We start from the raw sequence: 20,578 nt of genomic DNA, 5'->3' as shown, positions 1-20,578 counted from the left end.
TCCATTCACTGTGCTTTGTCCTCCTTTATCATCAACTTTGTCTAATTATCTTATTATCCTAAGTATTATAAAAAAACTGCAATTCTGTCTCATTGCAACTTTCGATCCATTGCTATAATAAAAATGTAAGTTTGTTGAAAATATGCACAGAGGTAAAGATATCACCAAAATCTTACAGTTTTAGACCAAAGAACATAAAAAACCTGCACTATTCGAAATTTAAAGGTTAATGTCTGTGTTTAAATACCTGCAATAAGCAAGAATCTGTCCATGATAGAGGGTTAAAAAGAAACATATGGAATTAAGAAATTGAACGCACTGAGTCTCTCCGAGTTGCTGAAATGTTGAATGGATACTGAAAGAATGAAAAGGAACCCTCCATTCGAACTTCAGGTTTCATGGCAGAGGACAAAGTGCATGGTAGATGACACATCACTACCAGCAAACTAAAGAGCGTGAATGAACCAGATGCGAAGCGGAGGTGGAGAGTGCCAATGAGCCGAAAGCTAGGCCGAGGGAAGGGAAGCTAGGGCGAGGGAAGGGTAGTTACCCCTTATCCACCTTGAAAGCGCTGAATTCACTTAGGGTTTGCAACACCATTAGCACCGAATTGAAGAGTGCGAAACCGAAGAGAACAAGTTGCAATGGAATTGAAGAGTGCGAAACCGAAGAGAACAAGTTGCAATGGAGCCAACATCGCGGCAGAGGGAAGTGGGTGGTTAGGTTTAAGAGTCCCTGCATTTGAACCTTAATGTAAGGGAGTTAGGTTTAATAACTGTTCTTTCCAACTACTTTTCAATCGAACAGTTAAAATTCTTCGAATCGTCTAACATCTAATCCAATGACGCACAAAGTTGACAAGTGTCCCAGAGGAAAGTGTTTTTCATAGGGAAACCCCTTACCGCGTAAATATAAGGTGACTTATGGAGTAAATATAAAAAAATGTTTTATTTGTTTACGATACCTCTCTTACCATACCTCTTTTACAAATATGGTATTTGGCCCATAGGATTCACTTAAATAAAACCTCTATCTTGAGCCTTCATAAATAGAACGAGGGTTATGGACTAAATATAAAAAGAGGTTTTATTTATTTACGATACGTCTAGTTTATTTATATTTTTATTTATTTACCATACCTTTTGAGTAAGTGTAAAAAGACGTTTTATTTATTTACCATACCTCCACTTTACTTATATTTTTATTCGTTTACATTCTTACATGTATATAAGGTGACTTATGGAGTAAATATAAAAAATGTTTTATTTATTTACCATACCTCTCATTTATTTATATTTTTATTAATTTACCATACCTCTTTTATAAATATGGTATTTGGCCCATAGGATTCACTTAAATAAAACCTATTCTTGAAACTGGGCGAATGGATTCACTTAAATAAAACCTATTCTTGAAAATGGGCGAATGGAAGGTTGTAAGTCCTAATTTCAAGGGCTAAATTTACCTTTTTTACCCTCTCCCTTAAAATAAGGTGGGCTATTTGAGGTGATTTGTAAAAATGTACTATGATACAAAATATTCGCCCACTAAAAATTTAAAACCCCTTAATTTCGCCAAAGGGCGAACATTCGCCCCTAAAATTATCCTTGCATAGCCTTGTTTGTTGTTCTTGTCTCGTGTTTTTTTTCTTCTGTTTCTTGCTTCGATAGGTGTGTTTGAGTGGACCATCACAACAACTTTTTCTCAATTTTCTACAATCACTAAATGAATTTCACATCAATTTTTATGAAATTTTTTTTTTCATAGCAAAAAAAATAAAAATTAATGAAATATTTACAAAATTTAAAATGTGAAATATAAAAACAAAACATTAAACATACTAATCACAAAACATAAAATATATAAAACAAAAGTACAAAAAAAAAAATTAAAATTAAAAAAATAAAAGTAAAAACAAACATTATACACAACATATATATATACACTTTAAAAACAAAACATAACAACATAAAACATAATGTACTCAACAAATGCATGTGCAAAGATGGAAGATTCAACAACACAGTTTTACTTTTTACTACACAGATTAGAGAGAAAAGAGGATTTGTCATAGATCCACTCTTAAGATCAGATGTTGCTATTGAAATTGTGGCAGGATTCACATCTCCAATCATTGGCATTGAAATTCCTGAGGTAATTTCTTGACTTGGTGAATGAGAAAAAGAAGGCCAAATAGTCCATTATCATGTCTAGATATGCCACTCATATTCTTGTACCCTCGAGTGATTGTGGTCTTTGATAATTTCTTACAACCCTCTGCTTGTTCTTTTTACTTTCAAATACATGTGGAGATTTGGAATTCAATCATGCCTGGGATTTAAAAAATAACACATTTTTCATCTAATGTGTTTTGAGTGATTTACAAAATCAAGGAAAATTGGATTTGGGGCACCTAGAATAGTAACAAAATATCAAAACTTAACAAGTTGCGATAATTTTTTTTTACCGATAGTAGTAAATGCTGGAGGAAGTGCTCGAGGTCGAGGCAAGGGAGGTCGCACTCCTAGGGCTGCCAACACCATTTCAGAATATCTCTGGCATTTGATTTGTTGTTTGATATGGAATTTCATCCTTTGAAGATCTCCTTTCACCTGTGATCATAACGCAATTTTAGTCCTGGATCATGAACCCATCTTCCGTACGAATAATTACAAGGTCTCATCTGGCTGCCCACTTGCTTGTGGAGCTTTTCTGAAGTGCCCATATTCTCGTCCCAGATGTATTAATAACCTTTTCTCCTTTAATCTCTAGAACTCAAGAAATATTTGTGGTGGATCTTCCTTCTGTAGATCAGGAAAATCAAATCCATTGCATGGCCGCAACTGAAGCTTGTACATTTAATTGAAAACTATTTTTCTCACGCAATCTTGCAAATAAGACTCGAGAGAACCTCAAAAATCTCTCAAACGGTTACGAATTTGAGAAAATCACTCTTGGATAACATAATTAACCCCGTTATGAAGAAAACCCACATTTTAGCTTTTTGAAATTCATTTTCATTTGGCCAGAAAACGTGTTTTAAAATGACGTGTCGAAAACTGCTACGCATTTCTGGCAAATTCTCAGGTACAAAAAATTACTTGTTGGATCTTTCATGTCCACCGCCAAACATGGATGAGGATGAGATTTCAGATGAGGATGAGTGGAGCACGGGTAAGAATGGCTTCATCTTATAGCCATTTGGATCATCCCTGGGTGTATGAAGAATAAAAATGAAAACACAGCCATCTGGGTAATCATTTGGATGCACGACTTTTGAAGAATATCCACTTGGGATTGAATAACCCTCTACACAAGGTTCAAGCCATAGTGTGTCAAGATTGGCTTACATATCATGTTTTTCTTTAGATGGGTCCTTCGAGTTTTCACCTATGATGCTCCTATCAGGATATTCTTTCTTCAATTGTTTGAATTCTTTCAACATGGTCGCAAGTGGTCTGTCACTGATAAGTTCAATATATATGTTTTTCTTTTGCAGACATAGTTCTTATAGGAGAAAGTTTTCCAGGAGTTGGATCGTGATGGATGCTTGTGATATGAATCAAATCAAGCTCGGCTGTAGAAACGATCCATTTCTACAGCTTCGCAAGAACGAATTAGAATGGGAATCATGTGAATCATTGATGCGCTAGATATGCAATGAATTAGAGCAATTTCAAAGCAAGATTTTTCTTCTTTTATGATGAATTTTGAATTTCTATACTAAGCTAACGCTTAATATATATAAATATAAATATAAATATAAATATAAATATAACTATTCATCATAATATCATAATTGTTATATTTATGATAAGTTTTTTTTAGTGTGTACAATTGTTAATAAACCATAATTGTTATAAAACTTTACTCTCTAAAATTCATATAATTTATAAAATAGTTTTTTTCACTAATTTCAAGACTATGACAACTCATTCCTACATAAAATAAGACAACATCAATTTTCCATAAAATAGTTCATCAAACTAAATTCTCTACTCATCCAAGCATGGTTGGCTTCATCCATTTAATAGAGCATTTGGCGTGGTTGGCTTCATCCATTTAATAGAGCATTTGTGAGGATGTAGAAGACTGGATAGTCACCCTAAAGGCCCAAATCAAATTACCTCAAATAACCTTATATAATAACCTTATCTAATATGACTTTATGAATAATTAATGATGTCATTATTAAAAATTATGGCAAGGTACTAGATATTTTAAAATTAATAATTTTAATAAATTTATTTTTGACTTCAACCTTGAAACCTGCAAGCGTGCTCGTTCAAAATGATGGACCTTGGTTGCAATGGCTTTTCCATGTAGGGATTCAATTGTAGAGTTGAGGCTTCTATGATCCATATCAAGTTTACAAAAGATTTTTCGGCGAAAATCACATGAAATATCATTTGTCGACGCGTTTTGAACCAACCAGTGTGGTTCATCGTCAGACGCCCCACGGGTTCAGGTGGAGGAGGAGGATGTAGGGGCCCCGAGTTGCCCGAGTTGCGAAGACTTCTTCAACGCTTGGTCCTTCTAGGGAACTCGGCCCTGGCCTGGCTTGACTTGCTTCAAGCTTTCCTTCTACCGTGTTCTGCTCAAGTGCACCAACCAAGTGTCTGTCGACCAAGTTCATGGAACTAAACTTCCGAATGTCCTCTGGATGCTCTCGGTAGTGAGTCCCCAAATCTTCAATGTAGTCGAGCTCTTCTTGCTCAATCACAACAACCTTCTTACTAAGAAGCTTCTTCCTTATCTCTTCCTCAATTTGCTTGATTTCGAACTCCACCTTGGCACTTTCCTTCCTTAACCGGGCTCTTTCATCAAAGAGCTCTTGAAGACCAAGACTACCTCGTTGGATCTCCTCATCAAGTTCATTGAGTTCAACATCTGTCGTACTCCCGCATTGGCTCCTGAGTTCTTCAAGTTCCCTTCTTAGTTCTGAACAGCTCTCTCGAATCTTCATGTTCTCAGCTCTCATCGCAACCCAATTAGAACTCCATCGACTCATGTGTTCTAATACCTCGTACCGGAGAGCTTCAACCGCATTATGGCTGGATTCACCTTCATCCACCATTACTGCCTTCTCAGCCTTCTCCAAGTCACCTGCAATTAGAACCAACCCTTGTTCCACTTCGTGTGAAACGGTTTCCTTCATCGGCAGTACCTGTCACGAGCAAACCTTGCTCAAACCGAGTCTTGAAACTACCTTCAAATGCTTCAACACCTGAACCTGTTCAAGCCTCAATATCACCTGTCATCAACTTCAAACCTTCACGAGCAAACCTTGCTCTGATACCACTTGTCATGCCCCTACACATGCGGTGCTCTTCCAACCGCTTATAGCGAGGTGCGGCACCACCGAACGCTTTCTTTTCACCAATACTCACCTTCGTGGACTACGCCTAATTCACTTGTCCTTACTTAGTTTGTTTTTCGCAACCAAGTAAAATGCATTTATCTTTTATACTTAATGAAGCCCATACTCATTCATTATCCATATGCAATTAACCAAGAACATCAACAATTGCAAACAAGTATAAAGGGAGGGGCAACTCCCAAATAGTCTGCCCAACAATATATTATAACAGTTCTTCAATAATACATCATCAAGTATACTTGGCAAAACTCCAAGTATATACTTAGAATAATTTACAATCAAGGCATAGAACAGCCTTTTACAACATCAATGCCAATCTACACGGTAGGAGGGTGCTCACCAGAGACACCTAAGACTCCCCCTTAGACTTTGCATGATTTCCACCTCAAACCGCACTCTTGTCGACCTACGACTAACCTCCGGTAAAACTGCGCACTTCCTCCTTAGAGCGCATGAGCTATGCGCACTTATCTGCGCCCTTTTTACCCCTGCTTAATGCATAGAAGAGATATGTGAAGTTCGTTGGTTGGATTGATGCCAAATGAGCTCAAGTCTTTCTCCATTTATACACATTTCTGCGTGTGTTTGGAGGGGGTGTCCAGCCTTAAGGCCGACCCCATAAACCAACACTACATGCCCACATGTGCTCCTCCATAAGTCGGCCTAGCTTCACTTAGCCATCGCATATAAACAAGATTTCAACACTTAGTTTATTTAAGTGTTTCTCCCTATCGTCGCACTTAATGTCGCATATGTTTGTCGCACTTCGTCGCATAAGGAGCGCCCGCCCGTCGCATGTCCGCCTGCTCGTCGCATCGATGTGCACCCATCGCACCCGACGCTCGTCTTCCCGAGTTGCGAAGACCTTACATCCTCCTCCACCTGAAATTGTTGTCGTCCTCGACAACATACCATCTCGGTAGCTCTCCACCAAGATCATCATCAAGCATGATGTCAACTCCTCCACATAAGGCAACCATCCCTGCAACATATGTAGAATCCCATCTCCATCATGTTCCACCTTAGTGACTAACTGCCACCAAGACAACCATACCAAGGTATACACCTCTACGGTTTGTACTCCATCAGATATCATCTCGATACATGATTATTGACTCCTTTGTCACAATCTCCATTGTAACAACTCGTGTCAACCTCATCATGTGTCACCATGTGAACCTCTATCATGATACTCCAACAAAATGTCAACACATCTCTGTACACTTCGCGACCCCATGTCTGAACTAGTTGGGTGATGAGTCCAACTGGCACGCTCAATCCATGAGAGTGAACATCCTTATGCCATCATCTGTTGTTCCCTCAAATATCTGCCACATCCTTGACTCATCAAGAATCCATCCATATAAGTAAACCATGTTCAGGTCCATGAAGTAGTCCTCATCTCATCTGTAACATGCTCCATATAGCCAACCTGATGTTCATGACTCTAGTTGTCCATGATGTCTAATCCATGTAGACCCCATCTCAACCTTGGTCACCTGCATCCAAGTCTTCATCTTGTCATAAAGAAGCCTCCTCTAAGGCCCCTTGTAGGGTTGATGTGGTTCCTTCCTGCCAAGGCCTCCACACCAACCTTCCTCCAAGGTCATCTATAGAGAAATGAGGGCCAGGAAGTTTCCTCCCTGACTCTCATCCACCCATGTGTCAGATTGATGTTGTGTCCTCAAGTACCTATGCACAGCCTCAATCTCTTCACATGTACACCCAAGCTCACCTAGCTTGTTCTTTGTCAACTGAAAGTAATATATGCCCATAGCATACCTGCAAAAGTCCACTATCCCAGCAGGATCTCTACCCTCATAATCCTCATCAACCACTGCCTTTGAAGTAGCACTTGGGCTCCCTTCACTTGTAGATCCATTGTGAAGATCATCAGTAGAAGATGCTTCCACCAAGTGTCTCCATGTTAGTGAGGTCCTCTCCTCACTTTCTTCATTCTTCTTTCTAGTTCTTGCAACGAAGTCAACAAGCTTCCTTTCCTTTGTTGTTTGAGTCATGCTCCCAAGTCCTCTTTGCTCAACATCCTCATGCTTCACATTTGGGTCTTTGGGATACAAAGTCATAGAAGCCATCCTTGGTCTATACCCCAAGCAACTCCTTCTATTTATCGGTACCATCATGGTCTTCCCTCCAGCTGTGATCAAGAGTATGTCCCGGCTCACCATTGATATGGCTTGTGCAAGCTCCATAAAGTCCAGCCCCAACACCATAGAATGATCATCCATGTCCACAACTCTCAAGTCCAACTTTCCGAACCACGATCCTACTTTCACCTGAGTGTTCTTCAACACACCATCAACAGCTCTAATGGTAGAGTTGACTGCTTTGAAAGCACTCCATTCCCTCTCCATCTTTGCTTTCTTCCCAAAAGACTTTGTTGCCTTCCTGCTTATGAAGCTATGAGTAGCTCCTGTATCCACCAAAGCTGCAAATCTCTTGCCCTTCACGGTCACCTGCACAAAACTTAGCTTCAAGGAACCATCTTCCTTTGTTGGCTTTGTCTTGCGCCTTATATCAGCAACCTTCTTCAAGAATTCGGCCTCAGAAGTGTCAATTGGCTCATGCTCCTTCTTGACATTCCTCTTAAGGTACCTTACTTCCTTGCTTGGTCCTTCTAGGGAACTCGGCCCTGGCCTGGCTTGACTTGCTTCAAGCTTTCCTTCTACCGTGTTCTGTTCAAGTGCACCAACCAAGTGTCCATTGACCAAGTTCATGGAACTAAACTTCCGAATATCCTCTGGATGCTCTCGGTAGTGAGTTCCCAACCTGTCAATGTAGTCGAGCTCTTATTTCTCAATCACAACAACCTTCTTACCAAGAAGCTTCTTCTTTATCTTTTCCTCAATTTGCTTGATTTCGGCCTCCACCTTGGCACTTTCCTTCCTCAAATGGGCTCTTTCATCAAAGAGCTCTTGAAGACCAAGACCACTTCGTTGGATCTCCTCATCAAGTTCATTGAGTTCAACATCTGTCATACTCCCGCATTGGCTCCTGAGTTCTTCAAGTTCCCTTCTTAGTTCCGAACAGCTCTCTCGAATCTTCATGTTCTCAGCATTCATCGCAACCCAATTAGAACTCCATCAACTCATGTGTTCCAATACCTCGTACCGGAGAGCTTCAACCGCATTATGGATGGATTCACCTTCATCCACCATTACTACCTTCTCAGCCTTCTCCATATTCACCAAGTCACCTGCAATTAGAACCAACCCTTGTTCCACTTCGTGTGAAACGGTTTCCTTCACCTGCAGTACCTGTCACGAGCAAACCTTGCTCAAACCGAGTCTTGAAACTACCTTCAAATGCTTCAACACCTGAACCTATTCAAGCCTCAATATCACCTGTCATCAACTTCAAACCTTCACGAGCAAACCTTGCTCTGATACCACTTGTCACGCCCCTACACCTGCGGTGCTCTTCCAACCGCTTATAGCGAGGTGCGGCACCACTGATCGCTTTCTTTTCACCAATACTCACCTTCGTGGACTACGCCTAATTCACTTGTCCTTACTTAGTTTGTTTTTCGCAACCAAGTAAAATGCATTTATCCTTTATACTTAATGAAGCCCATACTCATTCATTATCCATATGCAATTAACCAAGAACATCAACAATTGCAAACAAGTATAAAGGGAGGGGCAACTCCCAAACAGTCTGCCCAACAATATATTATAACAGTTCTTCAATAATACATCATCAAGTATACTTGGCAAAACTCCAAGTCTATACTTAGAATAATTTACAATCAAGGCATAGAACAGCCTTTTACAACATCAATGCCAATCTACACGATAGGAGGGTGCTCACCCGAGACACCTAAGACTCCCCCTTAGACTCTACACGATTTCCACCTCAAACCGCACTCTTGTCGACCTACGACTGACCTCCGGTAAAACTGCGCACTTCCTCCTTAGAGCGCATGAGCTATGCACACTTATCTGTGCCCTTTTTACCCCTGCTCAATGCGTAGAAGAGATATGCGAAGTTCATTGGTTGGATTGATGCCAAATGAGCTCAAGTCTTTCTCCATTTATACACATTTTTGCGTGTGTTTGGAGGGGGTGTCCAGCCTTAAGGCCGACCCCATAAACCAACACTACACGCCCACATGTGCTCCTCCACAAGTCGGCCTAGCTCCACTTAGCCATCGCATATAAACAAGAGTTCAACACTTAGTTTATTTCAAGTGTTTCTCCCTATCGTCGCACTTAATGTCACATATGTTCGTCGCACTTCGTCACATAAGGAGCGCCCGCCCGTCGCATGTCCGCCCGCTCGTCGCACCGATGTGCGCCCGCCGTGCCCGTGCGCCCGTCGCACCCGACGCTCATCTGCCCGAGTTGCGAAGACCTTACATCAGCAACGTTGTCAGTCTTGACAACAAACGGCTTCCCAATCAGGTAATGCCTCCACACATGAAGACAATGGATGATGGCAGTCATCTCCTTCTCATGAACCGGATACCTCCGTTCTCTATCCTGCAACTTCCGACTCTCATACGCCACCGGATGCCCATCCTGCATAAGAACTCCTCCTATGGAAAATCTGAAGCATCAGTGTGTACCTCAAACGGTCTCTCAAAGTTAGGCAACTTCAGTATCGGTGCTGTAACCATCCTCTTCTTCAAGTCATCAAATGCCTCTTGACATTTGCTCGTCCAACTCCACCTCTTGTCTTTCTTCAATAAGTCTGTCAGTGCCGATGTCACCTTGGAGTACCCCTCTACAAACTTCCGTTGGTAGTTGGTCATGCCCAAAAACACCCTCATCTCATGGACATTCTTCAGTTCAACCCAGTCCTCAATCGCCTTCACTCTGCTCGGCTCCATCCGTATGTACCCTTGACCAACAATATGCCCAAGGAACGAAATCTCGGTCTGAGCGAACACACACTTGGACTTCTTCAAGAACAACTGATTTTCCCTCAACGCCTCGAATACCATTGCCAAGTGTTTCTTATGATCCTCCATGTTATCACTGAACTCCACTATATCGTCCAAGTATACTACTACGAACGAATCCAAGTATGGTCGTAGAACATCGTTCATCAAAGTGCAAAACGTAGCAGGAGCATTGCACAACCTGAATGGCATAACAAGGAACTCAAAGCTACCATACCTTGTTACTATCGCGGTCTTCTTCTCGTCTCCTTCAGCTATCCGCACCTGATAATATCCATGCCTCAAGTCCAGCTTGGAAAACACTCGATCTTTCGCAAGCTTGTCAAAGCAATCAGCAACCAATGGCAAAGGATACCTGTTCCTTACCGTCTGCTTGTTCAATGCACGGTAATCACAGCACATCCGTAGCTCATTCGAATCCTTCTTCCGCTGGAACAATACCGGAGCTCCATAAGGGGACCTTGAAGGTCTAATGAAACCTGCCTCAGTTAACTCCTTTAACTGGCGTTTCAATTCCTCCAACTCAGGCCCTGACAATCGATAAGGTGCTTTAGCCGGGGGTTGCTTTCCTGGCTCAAGCTCAATGCTGTGGTCCACTGCACGCCTTGGTGGAAGTTTCTTCGGAAGCTCATCAGGCATCAAATCCGTATACTTGGTAAGCACATCAGATATCTCAGCTGGAACAGGCTTCCCCACTCCATCACCTTCAACATCCTTGAACATCACGGCATATGTCTCCATATTTGAATCCTTCATAGCCTTCTCCAAACTTAGTGCCGAAACATGCTGCACCTTGACTTCCCTTCTTTGCATATGAGTGGGCAAAGTCCAAGTTTGTGACTGTCCAACCAGCACCACCTCATCACAGAAGGGGACAACAATAGCCTTGTTGCCCTTCAAGAAATCTTGTCCGAGTATCATATCAAAGTCGTTCATCTCCATCACCGTGAAGTCCAACTGACCCTTCCAGTCTTTTATCTGCACAGGTACTTCGTGTACCAAACCTGCCACCTTAGCTCTAGAGTTCACTGCCTTGACCTCCATATTCGATGGGGTGATCATCAGTTCAACCTCTTTTGCCAACCGTGTCGTCATAAAGTTATGTGTGGCACCTGTGTCCACCAGAGCTTGAATGGTCTTGCCATGAACCATCAAGTCTACGAAACCCAGACTGTTCATCCATGATTTCTCCATAACCTTATCAGCTTCACCTGTCATGAGCAACCCTGCTCTATCAGGTTTCACCATTTCATGTTCACTTCGTTCAGTAGCTTCAACACCCTGTGAACTTGCTCTGATACCACCTGTCAAGGTTGGTATCAGCTTTTCGTCAAGCTTCTTCAACCCTGAATCCACTCTGATACCACCTGTCACGCCCCCAATTCTTCACTATGTTCTTAAAGAACAACTCCGCAGTTCGCTCGGCTCCACAAGGTATCTTTGTAGGAACAAAGACAACATACTTGGAAAAACGATCAACCACGACCATAATCCCATTATACCCATGAACTTGCGGTAACTGAGTGATGAAGTCCATCGAGACACTCATCCATGGCCTCTCTGTGTGGAGGCATTACCTGATTGGGAAGCCGTTTGTTGTCAAGACTGACAACGTTGCAGCAAGTTATTTTGCATCAAAACTGAAGCTTTCTGCGAAGCAAGCTCGTTGGCAGGACTTCTTGGCAGAATTCGACATGACTATCGAGTATAGACCGGGTAGACACAATGCGGTAGCAGATGCCCTTAGCAGAAAGGGACAACTTGCAACATTGGAGGAGGAAGAAGACCGGGCAGCAAGGAGTAGGAGTCGAGTTCAGATGTCAGAAGAGATGCAGAATAAGATCAAGGGAAGTGTTGAAACCGATACTTTGGCGCAGAATATAGTGAAGCAGATAAAGGAGGGGAAGACACGAAAGTTCTTTCTACGAGACGGGTTCTTGTTCTTTGGAAACCGACTCTATGTTCCAAAGTCATCCGGACTCAGGAGGCACCTTTTGAAGGAGTGCCACGACTCACCATGGGCTGGCCACCCAGGGCAGCGTCGTTCTTTGGCATTGTTGGAGAGAGAATTCTTTTGGGAGAAGATGAGAGAGGATGTGGAGGAGTATGTACATACGTGCATCATTTGTCAGCAGGACAAATCGGTTGTCATGCCCTGCGGTTCATATCGGGCGCGCGCTCCTCCAACTCGCAAAAATGACTAAGTGTTGGTCACCATCACATAAGAGGCGCACGATTAATATGACTTGTGGCGGTTATATATGCGATGGATGGGTGAGCGATGAGCGTAACCGAACTTAGGATGAGCCGACGGTGGAGAAACTAAGTGAGGGGCGTTCATCGTTATGTTTGTAGTGTCGGCCAAGAGACAACGCACAATTTAGTACGCGTATAAACATGGGCGACCTGCGGTTCATTTGCATCAACGAACTTCACTCTTGCTTCATCGCACAAGTGGAGTGCGCAGAAAAGAAGTGCGTAGGGGTAAAACGACGAGCTGGTGGATGAGCCCGCCGAGTCGGGCATTGTTCCGGGTGTGAGTCGGTTGTGTGTGTGTGCGGTCGGTCGCCACCACACGATAATATAACTTGTTGTGTGTTGCGGTTCGGCGGTGGGTTCGTGCACGGGTGCGCCTGCCCGCCCAACGACACAAGGGTTGTATGTTGTATGTGTAAAGTTGTATTTTGGTGGAGTCTTGGCAGACCGCCGTGCGCTCTTGCACGGGCGGGCGCCCTCCCGTTTATGGAACGCCGGTTGAGCGCGGCTCCCGGTCATGTAACTTCGCATATATAATAAAAAGATTGATTATTATTATATTGTCGAGTTGGTTTTATTATTGTATATTGTTAATGGTTTCCGCACATTAATAATATGAATTCATGTGTATTATGAATTGTTAAGGCGTAGTTCGTAAAGTTTATTAACGATGGAACATCTTAATAACTTAGGCGGTGCCGCACCCGGCCAATTTAACGAAAAAAGAATTGGGGGCGTGACAGGTGGTATCAGAGCAGATTCAGGGTTGAAGAAGCTTGACGAAAAGCTGATACCAACCTTGACAGGTGGCATTAGAGCAAAGGTTGCTCGTGATGAAGATGAAATGGTGAAGCCTGATAGAACAGGGTTTCTCATGACAGGTGAAGCCGATGAAGATAAGGTTATGGAGAAATCGTGGATGAACAGTCTGGGTTTCGTGGACTTGATGGTTCATGGCAAGACCATTCAAGCTCTGGTGGACACGGGTGCCACACATAGCTTTATGACGACACGGTTGGCAAAAGAGGCTGGACTGATGATCACCCCATCGAATATGGAGGTCAAGGCAGTGAACTCTAGAGCTAAGGTGGCGGGTTTGGTACACGATGTACGTATGCAGATAAAAGACTGGAAAGGTCAGTTGGACTTCACGGTGATGGAGATGAACGACTTTGATTTGATACTTGGACAGGATTTCTTGAAGGGCAACAAGGCTATTGTTGTCCCCTTCTGTGATGAGGTGGTGCTGGTTGGACAGTCACAAACTTGGACTTTGCCCACTCATAGGCAAAGAAGGGAAGTCAAGGTGCAGCATGTTTCGGCACTAAGTTTGGAGAAGGCTATGAAGGATTCAAATATGGAGACATATGCGGTGATGTTCAAGGATGTTGAAGGTGATGGAGTGGGGACGCCTGTTCCAGCTGAGATATCTGATGTGCTTACCGAGTATGCGGATTTGATGCCTGATGAGCTTCCGAAGAAACTTCCACCAAGGCGTGCAGTGGACCACAGCATTGAGCTTGAGCCAGGAAAGCAACCCCCGGCTAAAGCACCTTATCGATTGTCAGGGCCTGAATTGGAGGAATTGAAACGCCAGTTAAAGGAGTTAATTAAGGCAGGTTTCATTAGACCTTCAAGGTCCCCTTATGGAGCTCCGGTATTGTTCCAGCGGAAGAAGGATTTGAATGAGCTACGGATGTGTTGTGATTACCGTGCATTGAACAAGCAGACGGTAAGGAACAGGTATCCTTTGCCATTGGCTGCTGATTGCTTTGACAAACTTGTGAAAGCCCGAGTGTTTTCCAAGCTGGACTTGAGGCATGGATATTATCAGGTGCGGATAGTTGAAGGAGACGAGAAGAAGACCGCGATAGTAACAAGGTATGGTAGCTTTGAGTTCCTTGTTATGCCATTCGGTTTGTGCAATGCTCCTGCTATGTTTTTCACTTTGATGAACGATGTTCTACGACCATACTTGGATTCGTTCGTAGTAGTATACTTGGACGATATAGTGGTGTTCAGTGACAACATGGAGGATCATAAGAAACACTTGGCAATGGTATTCGAGGCACTGAGGGCAAATCAATTGTTCTTGAAGAAGTCCAAGTGTGTGTTCGCTCAGACCGAGATTCCGTTCCTTGGGCATATTGTTGGTCAAGGGTACATACGGATGGAGCCGAGCAGAGTGAAGGCGATTGAGGACTGGGTTGAACCGAAGAATGTCCATGAGATGAGGGTGTTTTTGGGCATGACCAACTACCAACAGAAGTTTGTAGAGGGGTACTCCAAGGTGACATCGGCACTGACAAAATTATTGAAGAAAGAAAAGAGGTGGAGTTGGACGAGTAAATGTCAAGAGGCATTTGATGACTTGAAGAAGAGGATGGTTACAGCACTGATACTGAAGTTGCCTGACTTCAAGAGACCGTTTGAGGTACACACTGATGCTTCAAATTTTGCCATAGGAGGAGTTCTTATGCAGGATGGGCATCGGTGGCGTATGAGAGTCGGAAGTTGCAGGATAGAGAACATAGGTATCCGGTTCATGAGAAGGAGATGACTGCCATCATCCATTGTCTTCATGTGTGGAGGCATTACATGATTGGGAAGCCGTTTGTTGTCAAGACAAACAACGTTGCAGCAAGTTATTTTGCATCACAACCAAAGTTTTCTGCGAAGCAAGCTCGTTGGCAGGACTTCTTGGCAGAATTCGACATGACTATCGAGTATAGACCGGGTAGACACAATGCGGTAGCAGATGCCCTTAGCAGGAAGGGACAACTTGCAGCATTGGAGGAGGAAGAAGACCGGGCAACAAGGAGTAGGAGTCGAGTTCAGATGTCAGAAGAGATGCAGAATAAGATCAAGGGAAGTGTTGAAACCGATACTTTGGCGCAGAATATAGTGAAGCAGATAAAGGAGGGGAAGACACGAAAGTTCTTTCTACGAGACGGGTTCTTGTTCTTTGGAAACCGACTCTATGTTCCAAAGTCATCCGGACTCAGGAGGCACCTTTTGAAGGAGTGCCACGACTCACCATGGGCTGGCCACCCAGGGCAGCATCGTTCTTTGGCATTGTTGGAGAGAGGATTCTTTTGGGAGAAGATGAGAGAGGATGTGGAGGAGTATGTACATACGTGCATCATTTGTCAGCAGGACAAATCGGATACTCAGAGACAAGGAGGACTATTGCAGCATTTACCGATTCCAGAGAGGCCATGGATGAGTGTCTCGATGGACTTCATCACTCAGTTACCGCAAGTTCATGGGTATAATGGGATTATGGTCGTGGTTGATCGTTTTTCCAAGTATGCTGTCTTTGTTCCTACAAAGATACCTTGTGGAGCCGAGCGGACTGCGGAGTTGTTCTTTAAGAACATAGTGAAGTATTGGGGGATGCCTTTGAGTATTGTGTCGGATAGAGATCCGCGATTTATAGGGAGATTTTGGACCACATTGTTCGAGTTGGTCAAGACAGAGTTGTTGATGAGTTCGAGTTACCATCCGCAGACAGATGGGTAGACCGAGAGGCTCAACGCATTGCTGGAGGACTACTTGCGACATTATGTGACGGCTGATCAAAAGAATTGGCCTGAACTCTTGGATATTTCTCAGTTTAGCTACAATATTCAAAAGAGTTCTGTGACGGGGTATAGTCCATTTGAGTTGGTGAATGGACAGATGCCGGTTTCACCGCATACCGTAGTGACGGGAGGCTTCTTGAGAAGTCCTCATGCGAGGAAGTTCATGAAGGCTTGCGAGGAGACCTTGGAGTTAGCACGGTTACGCTTGCATGATGTTGCAAGGAGGATGAAAAAGTATGTTGATCGTGGAAGACGGGAGGCACACTTCAGTGTGGGGGATATGGTGTTTCTCAGGATTACCGGGGAGCAGTTTCAGCCAGCCAAGGGGACGACGAGAAAACTGACACGGAAGTATGAGGGACCATTCCGAGTGAAGAAGAGAGTGGGGGAAGTTGCTTACGAGCTGGAGCTTCCACGCCATATGAACATGAAACACCCAGTTTTTCATGTGAGTCAGTTGAAGAGATGTAGACTTGATTCAGACCATCCAGAGAGGGTTGAACCGACGAGAGGACCAGCCAGAATTGTGGATAGACCAGGACTAGAGTTGGAGAAGATTTTGAGTCTCAGAACTACAGGAGTTGGTTGCCACATGCGACGGGAATTTCTTTGTAGATGGAAGGATGCACCGAAGGAGGACAGCTGCGAAACGGAGGATTCACTTTGGAGATGGAAGAACAAGATCGCAAAGTATGACAGGAAGTTGAAGAGGAGAGCAGGAATTGTCGGGACGACAATGACTTCTGGTGGGGGAGGATGTAACGCCCTGCGGTTCATACCGGGCGCGCGCTCCTCCAACTTGCAAAAATGGCTAAGTGTTGGTCACCATCGCATAAGAGGCGCGTGAGTAATATGACTTGTGGCAGTTATATATGCGATGGATGGGTGAGCGATGAGCGTAACCTAACTTAGGACGAGCCGACGGTGGAGATTCTAAGTGAGGGGCGTTCACCGTTATGTTTGTAGCGTCGGCCAGGAGACAACGCACAAGCTAGTATGCGTATAAACATGGGCGACCTGCGGTTCATTTGCATCATCAAACTTCGCTCTTGCTTCATCGCACAAGTGGAGTGCGCAGAAAAGAAGTGCGTAGGGGTAAAACGATGAGCTGGTGGATGAGCCCGCTGAGTCGGGCATTGTTCCGGGTGTGAGTTGGTTGTGTGTGTGTGCGGTCGGTCGCCACCACACGATAATATAACTTGTTGTGTGTTGCGGTTCGGTGGTGGGTTCGTGCACGGGTGGGACCGCCCGCCCAACGACACAAGGGTTGTATGTTGTATGTGTAAAGTTGTATTTTGGTGGAGTCTTGGCAGACCGCCGTGCGCTCTTGCACGGGCGGGCGCCCTCCCGTTTATGGAATGCCGTGCGCTCTTGCACGGGCGGGCGCCCTCCCGTTTATGGAACGCCGGTTGAGCGCGGCTCCCAGTCATGTAACTTCGCATATATAATAAAAAGATTGATTATTATTATATTGTCGAGTTGGTTTTATTATTGTATATTGTTAATGGTTTCCGCACATTAATAATATGAATTCATGTGTATTATGAATTGTTAAAGCGTAGTTCGTAAAGTTTATTAACGATGGAACATCTTAATAACTTAGGCGGTGCCGCACTCGGTCAATTTAACGAAAAAAGAATTGGGGGCGTGACAGGACTTGTCTGAGCAATCCTTGTTTCAAACAACCTTTTGCTACATTCTGCAAATCCCTGTTTTACTTCCCTTGACTCTTCAAGTAGGTATCCTTGAAATTCTTCAAAGGTAGCATAACCCAATTTCCGCAAGATAGACATTTTCACCAAGTCACCTGCAATTAGAACCAACCCTTGTTCCACTTCGTGTGAAACGATTTCCTTCACCTGCAGTACCTGTCACGAGAAAACCTTGCTCAAACCGAGTCTTGAAACTACCTTCAAATGCTTCAACACCTGAACATGTTCAAGCCTCAATATCACCTGTCATCAACTTCAAACCTTCACAAGCAAACCTTGCTCTGATACCACTTGTCACGCCCTATTGTGGGGAAAAATGCCTATGCAGGACGATCCTATCCACCTAAGGTGTGACAGTGCCTTAGCAACAAACAGAGACAGCTATTCTAGTATTTTTCCTTTATGAATTAAGAATGAAGAGAGAGATGGATGGATTAACCGGTGTCTTCCGTTTGTCCCTCGATCCAACTTCTCTTCTCTTGGAGAGTTCCCAGCTACTTGCCTTCTCGCTCGCCCAGCTTCAAGAGGTTTCTGCAAGATCACAAGAAGAGAACACTACACAAGACATGGATTCATATTCATAACTAGTTTAGGATTAGAAGTAAACTAAACATACTAATGCAATCATACATCAAAAATACATTAGTATATAGGAGGAACCAAGATAGCTTTATTGATGAATAACAAGGTTCAGGAAGAGATACAACCCAGAGGGCTCCAATCCAGCATCTCCTTCCTAGCAAATGGAATTCCTATCTTCACCCCCTTCAAAGCATTAAGCACCCAATGATTCCAATCTCAAACCAACAACAATTCTTTGCAATAACAAAATTCCAGCCTCTAGATCTCATGGAGAAAAGATCCATATATAGATGTTTGGAGAGAGGATGAGTCAGCTTGAGATCTGACTAGTGTCCTCTCCCTCTGTCAGTTCTTGATTCCACTTGGAGGTTCTTGCTTCCACTTGGAGATTTGGAACCTCTTACTCATCACCAGTCGAATTCCCTGAGGCAAGTGTCATTTTGGAAGCTTCCTGGGTTCTGACACCTTGAGAAATGAACTTTCCACATGTCCATTCTCGCTCAGCGCAGGTAGCCAGTGTTGCCTTTGACATTCAGCGCAGGTAGCCAGTGTTGGCTTTGACATTCAGCGCAAACAGCTAGTGGAGCCACTGAAATGATCCTGAATTGACTTGTTTTTGAGCAGTTTCTGGTGGAGAACTTCTGTGAATTGTTGTGGTTTGTTAGCCTTGTTCCTCTAGGGGTAGGAACAACATGTTTAGGGACTTTGGATCCCTTAGATTATGGACATTTCATGCTCAATGCTGTAAGGAACAAAAATGTCTATAACAGTTGCCCCCTAAAGTATGAGGTCGTTTATCGGGTGAAATGCTTTATTAGGGGGATCCGAAGTTCATCCAATGCTGGGAGGAGACCTGTAATAAGATACAATACAATACATTATTTTTCATACTGCTTTCATGATCTAGCTGAGGCGAGCATTCCCATGCTCAACTTTATAAATTCATTTTTCTGTACATAGAACAGACAATCGTCTGATGGTAGACTGATAATTTTGATGAAATTATCATCCTTTGAGTAGGATGATTATCTGCTGCAATGATGTACATGTCAATGTCTTTATCTTTCCTGAATATATATCACAGCCCGGATGGATGAAACTAGATCCGGGGTCTTCAAACTCGTTCGATCTTCACTCTAAGTACAAGTCGATCCATGTGAGAAATGTTCTGAAGTCAAACATGGAAAGACATCGCTTGATTACCAGTCAATGAGGTAAACCGTTAACAAGTGCGAGAGGAATCACCGATAATGATAATGACCCTCAAGGTACTGCAGTACAATTCACGTGGTGTGAATAAAGGACTTGGCGTCGAACACCACGCAAAATCTTTCGGTCGAAGGTCATTGATGTATACCTGTCGCCGGAAGTGAGAAACTTGCCATTGAGGCATGCAAGCTTCAAAGTACTGAAGGGGTTGTTCCTAGATCAACTTCTTGGATAATGAGCTGATGTCGACAAGAAGCGATCCGTCAAAGGAGGGCCTTAATGAATCCCACATCAGTGACACGGAACGGAGCTAATGATTTTGATGGAGGTGAAAACGATCTGTGACATATGATTCAGGGTGGCGGTCATGAAAGGATGAAGGATAATGTATGGCAGTGGATGGGACACGGTTGACTTTTCTGAACAACTTCTCTTGAACATGTGGCGACACTGATGCGATGGATTGGTAGCATTACCCCAAATATGGATGGTATGGCGAGACCATGGATATGACCGGTGAATGAAACAACCCAACCTGATTGTGGTACGGAGGAAAAGTGTCATGTTCAAGAGCGACTTGCTACCATCAAAGTTTTCTTGAGTTTCTCCCAATTTTTCCCCAGTCATTGCTGACCAGTACCTCTTTATTTTTGTCAAGCATGAGGAGGATAACATATGCTTATTCTATAACCTGCCCTTCGGGCAAGCCCATCGCTATGTTTTAACGAGCCTAGCGATAGTGAAACTCGTTCTCGTCTAAAAACAAGTTTGTCGCTATTTAATGATTTTAACAAGTCTAACGACAAAGATAACTCGGTCCTTTTCATTTTTAGAGAGTCTGAAAAGGTACATAAAGTTAACTCCAAAAGTCCTTTTTTGTCATCTAATCCCTTAAGTCTGAAAAAGTATAAAACAATACAGAAGGGATGAGTTT

The 20,578-nt window shown here is 43.4% G+C and overlaps 1 protein-coding gene across 1 annotated transcript in view; it reads right to left on the bottom strand.

The window, feature by feature from the left end:
- LOC149152794 (CBL-interacting protein kinase 5-like) overlaps positions 1 to 8,580 on the bottom strand; it is a 37,884-nt gene extending 29,304 nt beyond the window's left edge. The window contains exons 1-2 of the mRNA XM_089443608.1: positions 8,510 to 8,580; positions 7,994 to 8,167 (exon numbers count right to left, since the gene is read on the bottom strand). Of these exons, the coding sequence (XP_089299734.1) occupies positions 7,994 to 8,167; positions 8,510 to 8,580 (245 nt within the window). The remainder of the gene's footprint in view (positions 1 to 7,993; positions 8,168 to 8,509) is intronic.
- Between the last annotated feature and the right edge of the window lie 11,998 nt (positions 8,581 to 20,578).

This window comes from Pinus tabuliformis, chromosome 9 (assembly GCF_031772625.1).
Source record: "Pinus tabuliformis cultivar Carrire ecotype Pingquan chromosome 9, CPIR1, whole genome shotgun sequence".
Taxonomy (NCBI): domain Eukaryota; kingdom Viridiplantae; phylum Streptophyta; class Pinopsida; order Pinales; family Pinaceae; genus Pinus; species Pinus tabuliformis.
Note: the sequence above shows the minus strand (reverse complement) of the source record. Positions and strands in the feature narration are given on the sequence as shown.